The following is a 10,559-nucleotide window of genomic DNA, read 5'->3' as shown; positions in this document are numbered from 1 at the left end:
ATAAAAATAGAGCTGCATCATAAGGCTTTTTTTTAAGCTCATGTAAAGTAACTTTTCTTTTTTTTTTTTATAGAAGTTTTTTTTTAAGGAGACTACTTATCGTAAAGGTTTTTTTTTTTTTTTTAATACGACGAGTCAAGTGATCCATGATGACTGCATGATAATGAATGACAGAGACAACAAAAAAGAAATGACTGTATTTCAAACACAATAGTGACATTTACAACATATTGCACTTACATCAAGTGCAAAAAAAAAACCCCAAAACAACTCATTCCCAAAATCTCAAATGTAAAATGGTTTTTCACCATCGGCTCGCTTATTTTTGCTGTTCAGCCTTCCAACATTTTCCTTTTCGTATAGCAGACGTGGTCATTTCTGTTCAGAGCTTCCGTCGGCCCATTTACTTTTTACGACTCATGCTTTAGGCGCCACTTTCAGTGTCACCAATTTAACAAGTCAATTAAATTTACAACAAATAAATATATCTCTTTTTACTATGAATGCCCAACATGTTGCACGTGTGACTGTCAATATTGTTACTCATGTGAAACTCATCCAAGAATCTTTACAGCAATGCCATTTTTGTTAGACAACACAACTACATGTACTGGCTCTGCCCAGTTGAAGTACAGACCACTTGAAATCACTTCACAATTTTCATTCAAGTACATACAAAAAGGAAGCTTGACATTTCGCTTCCAACAAAATCAAATACAAACATCTCAAAATCTTTCGGAGCGCATTGAACTCAAATGACGCATCGTTGCTTTCATGCACAGCTCGGTCCAAAATAGCCATCATGCAGTCAGTGTTGTCCGAACACACCCAGTGAGTTAGTGACGGAACGGAGACAAAGACACCAAGTGGACGCACAAAAAAAAAAAAAATACTCTCCCCGTCGAGTTGCCGTTTTCCACTCCAAGCTTCTGCACCTCTTGTGGGGAGAACCCTGCAAAAAGGAAAGCCTCATCTTAACATCCCGTGTCATCCATGTTCAAACTTTGACACTCACCTCAAGAGCCAGGGAGCTGTCGACCTCGTAGCGTCATTTGACGGGAGCGATCCTTCCTCGTCCTCATGATGTATTTGCCATGCGTTTTGTTACCTTTGTCCATTCCTTCCTTCCTTCCGGCTCCTCTTCTACCCTGCTAAAAAAGCACATGAACGCAGACCATTACTTTTGGGACCGGCGCTTGGAATTTTCATTTGTACTTCGGACCTTGTTCTGGGATTCATGTCCCAACCGCTTCATTCTCCAACCTGCAACAACAAACGTCAGAATCAGAAAGCGCTTTATTGTCATTGCATACAGTGTACAACGAGATTGAGAGCTTCCTTCTCCAGTGCAGATTAACAAAACTAAATTTACGATAAAATAAAAAATAAATATGAAATTAATTACAAAAAACATTATGTTGCAGTTCCTCAAGGTAGAGGTAGTTGAGTGCGAGAGTTCAGCATGAAGATGGCTCTCGGGAAGAAACTGTTTTTCAGTCTGTTAGTCTTTGTTTGGCTGCAACAGGTCAAAGAGGAGTGAGCTCAGGTGAGTATAGTCTTTGGTGAGCTCTGCTGAGGCACCGGGTGGCGTAGACGTCCGACAGGGAGGGGAGAGGGCAGCCGATAATCCTCTGCGCTGTTGGGACTGTCCTCTGGAGCCTCACTCTGTCTGCCTCAGTGCAGCCGCCGTACCAGGGAGAGACACAGTCAGTCAGCAGGCTCTCGATGGACGAGTGGTGGAAGGCCAGCAGCAGTTTCCTGTTCAGGTTGAATTTCTTGAGGACCCTCAGATGTGCAGATGCTGATGGACCTTCATCACTGCTGTGGTGTTGTGTGTCCAGGAGATCTGATCGGGGATCTGTTGACTCAACCGTCACCATCTTATTTTCGGGTCTTTCGTCCAATGAGACTCATGGTCCATCCTGCAAAACACATTCAGTACAATCAGTTGGACGCGTCTCACTTGGTGTGATTACGACTGTTGTCCAGTGGTTCTTTGTACCGCTTGGGCCGTCCCACTCCACTGGCACCCTGTTAGAAAGGCAAAGTAAAAACAGTGGCAGAAGAAGGCACAAGAAAACAGCAACTCGACGTCTCCCGATCATGCAGTCAGTGCACACCCGTGAGTTTGTGACAGAGTGGAGACAAACATCAAGTGGGAGGGGGGGGAAAAAAAAAAAAAAAAAAAAAGAGATACTCTCCTTGCCAAGGTAGCGCTTTGCTCTCCAAGTACCGGAGCATCTTCTCTCGTCCGAGAACGCTATGGAAAAGAGACTTGTCTTAACATGCGCTGTCATCAATTTTATTGCTAAAAGCCAACAAGATGTTCATCTTGCAGTGCCTTCATTGGACGGCAGCAATCCTTCCTCTTCCCATCCATCTACATCGTCATCGTGCACCTCTTGTTGATTTATCTGGCATGCATTTCGTGACCCCGCCTCCACCCTGCAAAACAAGCACACCATTCCTTTGGTGATTGTCGCTTTGCTTCGTCTTCTGAAGATGCAATTCGACTGCAGGCTCCCTGATGGCCGCTCGCACGCAGCAGCAGCTCCATGTTGGTGATCGCCGCCCGTTAGAGACCTCAACATTTGTGAACATCACTCGGGTCAATGGCGAGGACGGCGCCGACAAAAGCGGTCCAGGAGTCGTAGAAGGCGACTGAAGGTGGGACCCGACTCAGCTGGACAGGAAATTTGGCGAGTACGATGCGCTGCCGTTTAGACAAAAACAAAAATAAATTGGTATGTTTTGGCCACATGACATTTATTTGATTTCTTGCCATTTGTCGACCTTCCAGAGTTTTCCAACCGACTCTTTGTCAACTGCAAAAGGACACTTGCTTTGTCTTCTGACTCATGGTGCTGGTCCAAGTTGCTCTCGGTCACTGGTCCAGTGCCTCCACAACGCTGAAACACAAATGTTTTTGTTTAGAATATGATAGACTCCGCCCTCGACGCCTGCCGACACCATCGCCCACCAACCAGCTTTCCAACCGACATCCTCAAACAACAAAAAGCGGCTCCGCATCAATACGAGCCAAACAACGATCTGACCATCTCCAACAATCCTTGCCAAAGAGCACTCAACCACAACCACACCATCGGCTCCAAAAACACCGTTCACGACTGCCCTCTTTGGCATCAGACCTTTCCTGCTCCTCCAACAACTCCAACAAGCCTCCTTTCGCTACGCTCAACCGAGGCAAACCACAAAGCTCACAACTCGGCGCCCTCCTGTTCACCATTTCCAGGCACCCCCTCGGACAAACAATACTCATGTGTGCCGCTCGATTCTTCAATTGAGGAACGGCTCCTCTTCCTCATCCCATCCAGCTCAAGCGGATTCCTGCAACACAGAAAGAAATTAATTGTGCCTGTCGCATATCAAGTTGCCGTGCACGAATTTATTCAGTGGCCATGCGTTTCGTGATCTTTCCTTTCATCCGGCTCCTCTTCCACCCTACAAAAACAATTTCATCTTTTGTGCATTTGCACTTATTACACTGCTGTGGTGCAACATGGGCGCCGGCTCCTCCTCCACCCTGCAACAACTACATTTGTATAGGCCTTTATTCACAAAAGACGCTCAAAATTTAAACAGTCGACGAAAGGTCGGCAACGTCCCCTCCAGAAGAAAACCTGAAATGGAGAGATTAATCCCCTTCCAGGACGGCCAGGCTGCAACGGAAGCGGAGTGGGCAACATTTCACACAATTTGAGGTTATAAAATGTCAACTAAAACATGAGACTCCAGAAGCCGTTCTTCCTCAAGACCCGGCCCGGTCAAATAACGCAGAATCCTCCACAGCGACGCCTCCGGAGAAGTGGTTCACCTCAGATCTCGCCCTGGTCGCTCTGTGCAGAAGCCACATTGATTTATTTTACTTTAGAAGACAAAACACAAACAAATATTTAACAGAACTAAACAAAGCATCACGACGTGTCACCGGCTTGATTGGCGCGTCGACTTTGTTGGTTTCCCTCGCCCATCCTTTCGTCCACCCTGCAAAATGTGCAATTAGTCGTGTGCTGCTCACCTCATTGTGCACATGTATAATTCTAACCTTCGTTCTCGGTTTTCGGTTCATCTCGGTCCATCGCACTATGCTGGCGCCCGACAACAACCTGCAAGTCATCAACACAGGGAGGGGATGAAAAATAAAACTAAAGCACAGCACTGACAGGAAGTGATGGAACGATTCACCCAAAATCCGATTCGATTTTGGATTTTCAGGTCCTGATTTCAATTTGCGATATTTAATTTTTTTTAATGGCCGCCATGCTTGTCTTGGTGCACTCGTGTGGCGCTGCAGCCATCCACAAACGTGCTACGCATTGAAGTTTAGCGCAAGCGTGTAAATGTTTAGTGCATTTTCAAATGGAAACTAAATGTCGAGTTGCATTAGTCCTATCGAACGACCAATAAATACTCGCAAACGTGTCACTTTTAAGCTCCAATTAATTATTTTTATGTAGAAGGGACTGAAATCATATCAATAAAATTGAGGAAATGCACTTTGCTGAAGAATGCTAAAGTTATATCATTTGTTTTTTATTTCTTTAACCTGAATACAAAGCGTTTTTTGCTTCTCTAGTATGCAAATCGACGTGTGTGATGTGCCTGAAAGAAAAACATAATTAGGACCATACTTAACACCTTCCAAAGATACGTCAGAAGTTAGTTTCGCTCGCGCCATTTTTAGGACTACAACACTGCTACTGTGGGCTGACAAGAGAAATAACAGCACGCATAAGCCATTTAAAAAAATATATAAATAAATTTAGCGCCGTATATAACGACCTAGGCTGGTTATGTTTTATTATTGGTGTTACCGTTCATGGCAAATTTGTCATGCTGTACTTTGGGCGGTGAGATTTCCGAGTTCATAAACGCAACGCATCACACGTACTTGTCCTGATTCTTTGTTTTCGAGCCATCAATCACGAGGATATAAAAACTATTTTGTTTTTTAATACACGCCAGTTAAAACTAGCTGACTAATGCAGTCGCAATTTACAGTAGACACTACAATGTGTTGGCGTACCACTACAGGACATTGGGTGTAGCGTTCCATCAGATGCACACGGTAGCGTGTCGCTCCTAAACAAAGCAAGAAGGAGGAAAAAAAAAAATAGGCAAATGACTCCACTTATTTTATTGGTTTCTTTACCTTGCTTTTTGTCCCCCTCAAACACATTCTCCTCATTACCCTGGTCCACGTCCTCTTGGTGCACCTCAGCAAGTTTGGTGGCTCCACAACCCTGAAACACAAAGAGAGAGGCGGGGGGAGGGGCTTTATTTGTTGATCAATATGCTGAGTCCACCCTCAAAGCCTACACTCCACTCGCTGGCCTTCAATTGCCATCCTCTCAAGAAAAACAACTTCTCCGGATCCAGACAAACAACTAAAGACCATCTCAAGCAAGACCACCAGACTCCAACAATCAGCCCTCCAAACACTTTCTACACCTGCCCTCATTTCAAGCCAACCTTTGTCGCACAGCACACAACTGGCATCCCGAACCAAAAGTCAACCAAGGCGCGCCACAGAGCTCAACATCCTTCCCCCTCCTGTTCGCATAATCCCCACACATTAACTTTTGCGTTCTGCTTAATTCTTGACTTGCTGTAGAATGGCTCCTTCTCCTCATCTCAGTTGGCTCCTCTTCCAGCCTGCAAAACATGACCATCAATTATGTGTGCTTGTAACTTTATTTGTGCATTTCACCCTCATACAATGTCAAATTCACACACACACACACACAAAATAACTGCACATTCTTCACACTTAGTTACCCAATAAGTTTTTTTTTCTTTCAAGTAAGATGCTGAATGAAGCAAATAGACAATCGTTTAAAAAAAATTCATTTACCATTCCTCGCACTCAGTTGGACTGAATTTTAAGTGTGGACATTGGGCATTTTCCTTCAGCTCATTTGTAGAATTGAATAAAGTAGTTTTTATTTAGGCACAGGTGGACATTGCACATTTGGACACAGTCTGGATGAAGGCACAGGGAAAAGAAAAAAATTTAAGTTGAGACAACAGTAGATATTTTCATGTATTCAGTTTACAGTTACATTCCGAAATGTCACACACAAGCTGAAACTTTACACTAATTTATTTTCACCTGGTCCGAGGTCCTCCCGCTTTTTGTGTACTGAAGGATGCCGTCTTAATTTTTAGTTCTGCAGAGAATCAACAGAAAGTAAGTTGATATTTAATTAATTGCAATGTTGCATGCAAGTGTTGACCAAAAACACGTTATTGTGACCGACTTTAGCGAATTACCAAACCAAATCCGTAAGACAGTCAAAAATACTTTTAGCCGTACTCGTCAAGTTAGCGCTACAAGTGTACAACAAGACGGTACAAAAAACAATTTCTCATTTTTACACAACTTACCTCAAATCGGACAGATGATCCAAGTTTGCGGTCCAAAAATGGCGGCACCATTCAAATCGGATGAAGTTTCCCCCCCGACCGGAAATCAAACAACTAAACACTTGCAAAATTTTTGGCGGTATTTGGAGCCGAAAGGGTTTAAATGTGAATTGACAATTGGTGTCAAGGGTTAGGCAAAAATGATATTCACAAGATTACAAAACAAAGATTCAAGAAAAATAAATTGCACATTCATTAATAAGAACCAAGCACATGACTTGAAACCAAAAACAAAGTTACACATGTAATAGGGCAAAAAGGTTTTTTTGTTGTTGAGTGAAGTCAAGACCAGACAAGGAAATCAAAAATAAAGTTATATATATCACCTGAAATAAAATGCACCATATTCAATAAACAACCCGAAAAATAGCCAAACAAACCAACAAAAAATTAAAAAAAACAGTTGCAGTGCAATTCCCAAGTACAAAATCATCATGTGAGAAATTTACCACACTTAAAAGAAACAAAGCAAAAAGAGCTGGCCAGCTTTAAAAGAAAGAAAGAAAAACATGAGAAATTGTTGCAAAAGAAACCAAGAGCACAATGTTCCAAATCAAGCAAAAGGAAGTGAATTGTGGCGTGCAAATCCTGCAAAAAGCAAAATGTCACTCTGAGAAACTGCAACAAACGACAAACATTTGCTCGTGTGCTCACCAAGCTGAGGAAACGTCACGCGGTCGGACGCCATCTTGCCTCACCTGTGGATTTCACTTCGTGCACACCTGCCTGCAATTGACCCGGAGTGCTGACGTCATGGTCGCTAATCGAAACCAACTCTCTTCAACGGTGTTTTGCACACTAGCGTCACCCGGTGACCTATAATGATGACTGCATTGGTTTTGCGTGGAAATTGTGGCTTCCAAGTGAATCACATCGAGCTCGAGTTACACTGGGGTGACTGTAATAAAAACTCGTCTTTATTTTAGCTAGCCATTTATTAAATGCGGGAGCCAATCAGAGTACCTTGAATTTTTTTTTTTTAATTAAAACAACCTTTCAGAATTGCACAAGTACATAATTTCAGCCATTATGTTTATTTTTGTCCATAACAAAAACAAATTGGCGACGTTCTGTGTGGTCCTGAAGTCGCAATCTTTTTTTTAATTTTTCTTTTCATAATACACTATAAAAATAACAAAAATCAAAACAGTGACTGACTGTCATGGTAATTGCCTGACATTTTTGTATTCACATATTTTCTATTTAATTATTTAAAATTTAATTAATCTAATTTATATATTTAATTATTGTTGTATTGCACTGCACTCTGTAATCTCGTTGCACACTGAGTACGATGACAATAAAGGGCTTTCTGATTTCTGATTCTGAGAATAAATATGTATCTAATAACGTGACAAAAATACATGTAAATAATCTATTTCTCGAAATCAATATTCACCAGAGGTGCAGTTTTTCAAGGGGAAACATCTTTTTTTTGGGGTCACTGCAAAAAAAGGACTACATTTATTTTGCCAAGCATCTGAATGGTTTGTCAAAATGAGGTTTAAAATTAATCTGCACATCAGTGACTAAATGTCATGTAAAATGTTTCCCCTTTTTAAGAGTAAATTCAGCAGGAATGTCATAATTATTCAGCGCATGAAAAGTTTAAGGTTTGATTTTAAAAAGTAATGATTTTACAGGTTAGTGCAAATGAAGAATTGTCCAGCAGGTGGCGTCCTCACTCCATAATACATTGCAATTAGTCTGGTTGCCTACTGCAGCAATTATGGCTATGATATTAACAGAATAAAATACTAACAGCAACATGTCTGTTATCAACACTTTTTAAATTATTTTTACAAAAGGAGGTACATGCATTATCGCGCAAGTTTTCTTCATTACAGGCCAAAATAAACCAACACGTTTAAAATAATAATTGAGTTCATCTAATGAAACGTGAATTAAAAACAATGCTGCATTTAAATTTTTGTTCGGTGTACATGTAAGAACTTTGTATATAATTGAGCTCTTTTGTTATACGTGAGGGATTTTTTTTTGGTCGGAAAACAACCAATTAATACATCAAATGCTGTTCCGATTTAATGAGTTCCTGTCTGCATCATAAAAATAAAGTTCAAACAAGAAATGGGTCTTGCATCTCATCAATGATGGCTCCTGAATAAGCAGACGTAAATGTCATGTAAAAGGTCTCCCTTGTTAAACGTAAATTCCAGTCGGATTAACAAATCAAGCAGGTTTTGTTTGTGCTCATTAATCTTAATGGCCAGCAGGTGGCGCACTTTCCTCACGTTTCATTACCAGGCTCGTTTATTGCAGCGATCAGGACTGAATAATCCGTTTGCATTGTCTGGTATCAGTCACAATTTATTTATTTTTTCTTCACAAAAGGAGGTTCGAGTATGTTTTGTATTTTATCGATAGAATTTCAGGCTTTTTAGCATATTTACGGGCGGCATTTGAACGGTAAGGTCATCTGTAATTGTTTATTTTAGAAAATTAACTTTTTTTTCCTTCAGACGGTGATTTCTTTTTAAGGGGGGGGGCAACTTGAGACGTCACGTCATTGTATATTGGACATAACAATGCCTCCTGGAGCTCACGGTTATGTGCTAACATGCAACCTTTTATGCGCTGGTTTTTATATTGAGCCTATTGTGCTTTTTACATTGATGTAATAGAACCTGTAAGGGGAGACTCCCCCCCCCCCTTTGAACCTATTCATCTCCTGCTGTTTTTCTTTCCCTGCCAATCAGTCTCCCAGCGTGTGTTTTGTCTTTCTTCCCCTCCACCCTTCGGCACACGGCCTTGACCTCAGTGAGTCACCAGTGAAGAAGCCCCCTGATCTGGCTGACATCCTTGTCACCGTCAAGAGCACTTTAACAGGCCCTAACCGGCTGAGCGGTGACTCAAGGTGTAAACAGTTTAGCCCCAGACTGAGACGCGCAATCATACACCAGCGGCTCCGGTCTTTTTGTCTTTTTATCTGTATTTGGTCGAACATGCCGGATGAAGACAAAGACTTCAAAATACAGCATGCAACAGAATCTGCTAGCTCGCCTTCTTAGCCCTTCTCACTGAGCAAAGATTGACTTTGCAAAATCTATACTTTTCCCACCATATTGTTCCCAAATCAGCACGACTTCACTTTTCTATTTTCAACCGCACATTAAGTCGAGAGTTGGAAAACTAGTGCTTGCGAGCCAACGCTCGTCTGTCCACGCCAGACTGAGGAATACGTTTTATAAGGAGCTTGGGGTGGATTTATAATGATCTACATAAACACTGTGACCACCATGTTTCGATTGGCCAGCGACGGACATAAAAATGACGTGAAAAATACGGATACAAAACCAATAGTGGCATTGTCAAAATGTTTGTGATTGTAATAGTGAAGTGAAATCTTTGTGGCTTTTCATCCGATTGACGATTTTGTTTCGGCCGAGTTGCCATGCATTGGCTCTCGTGTGTGGGGCAGTGCCAAGACAACATTACTGATTTTTATTTTTTTTTTTTTTTTCAAAACTGTTCTTGGTAGGCACAGTCGTGAACTCTGCCTAGCAACTAATGAAGATTAATTCTAAATCGGCATACATCATGAGAATCACACCTAATTTCAGCCCCATTTTTTGATCAAAATCATTATTGGATGATTATCCTGACTAATTATTCCGGTGTGTGTGAGATTAAGACATACTGAAAAACGAGTCAGAATCGGCAGCATAAAACCCTCACAGCACGCTTAAGTGGTGTGCCATTGATCCATCCAGGCGACAACAAATGGCTATTATAAGAAAAATATCTTCATGTCATTTCTTTTCAAATGGAGCTCAATGCTCTGGGAATCCCCTTTTACACGGAAAACAAGGTGCCCGGAGTGTAATTGGCGCTCTAAAAGCAGGTGTTCACAATCGTAATGTGAACCACAAACACACCTGACGTGGAACACGTTACATCAGGCGAACAAAAGAGGGTTTGATCTCTCAATGCCGCCACATGAAAAATGGATCGACGTCACAGGCTTGGCAATAACAAACTCAACACAACCCAACCCTTCGACCGAGCATTTATCCCGCTCTAAAACCTCATGCTAGTTCCCTTTACTTAAGGTCGTTCAAAAAAAAAAAAAAAACATGGCACATAAAACGTGT

The 10,559-nt window shown here is 41.7% G+C and overlaps 1 protein-coding gene and 1 long non-coding RNA gene across 2 annotated transcripts in view; both read right to left on the bottom strand.

Moving 5' to 3' along the window:
• Positions 1–225: 225 nt before the first annotated feature.
• Positions 226–2,276, bottom strand: LOC148320871 (uncharacterized). The gene is made up of 4 exons (XR_015846895.1): positions 1,406–2,276; positions 1,223–1,263; positions 1,016–1,151; positions 226–952 (listed from the first exon to the last, which is right to left on the bottom strand). It is a non-coding gene; the product is annotated as an uncharacterized LOC148320871 (long non-coding RNA).
• A 789-nt stretch (positions 2,277–3,065) lies between these two features.
• Positions 3,066–10,559, bottom strand: part of LOC148320869 (uncharacterized) — a 58,563-nt gene continuing 51,069 nt past the window's right edge. Inside the window, exons 12-15 of the mRNA XM_088318677.1 lie at positions 5,174–5,264; positions 4,067–4,127; positions 3,950–4,005; positions 3,066–3,857 (exon numbers count right to left, since the gene is read on the bottom strand). Of these exons, the coding sequence (XP_088174803.1) occupies positions 3,837–3,857; positions 3,950–4,005; positions 4,067–4,127; positions 5,174–5,264 (229 nt within the window). The 3' untranslated portion in view covers positions 3,066–3,836. The remainder of the gene's footprint in view (positions 3,858–3,949; positions 4,006–4,066; positions 4,128–5,173; positions 5,265–10,559) is intronic.

The sequence above is a fragment of the Idiotropiscis lumnitzeri genome, chromosome 16 (genome assembly GCF_059441095.1).
Source record: "Idiotropiscis lumnitzeri isolate Australia: NSW breed Sydney's pygmy pipehorse chromosome 16, RoL_Ilum_1.0, whole genome shotgun sequence".
In the NCBI taxonomy this organism is placed as follows: Eukaryota; Metazoa; Chordata; class Actinopteri; order Syngnathiformes; family Syngnathidae; genus Idiotropiscis; species Idiotropiscis lumnitzeri.
The sequence above is the reverse complement of the archived record's forward strand: the minus strand, read 5'-3'. Positions and strand labels throughout refer to the sequence as shown.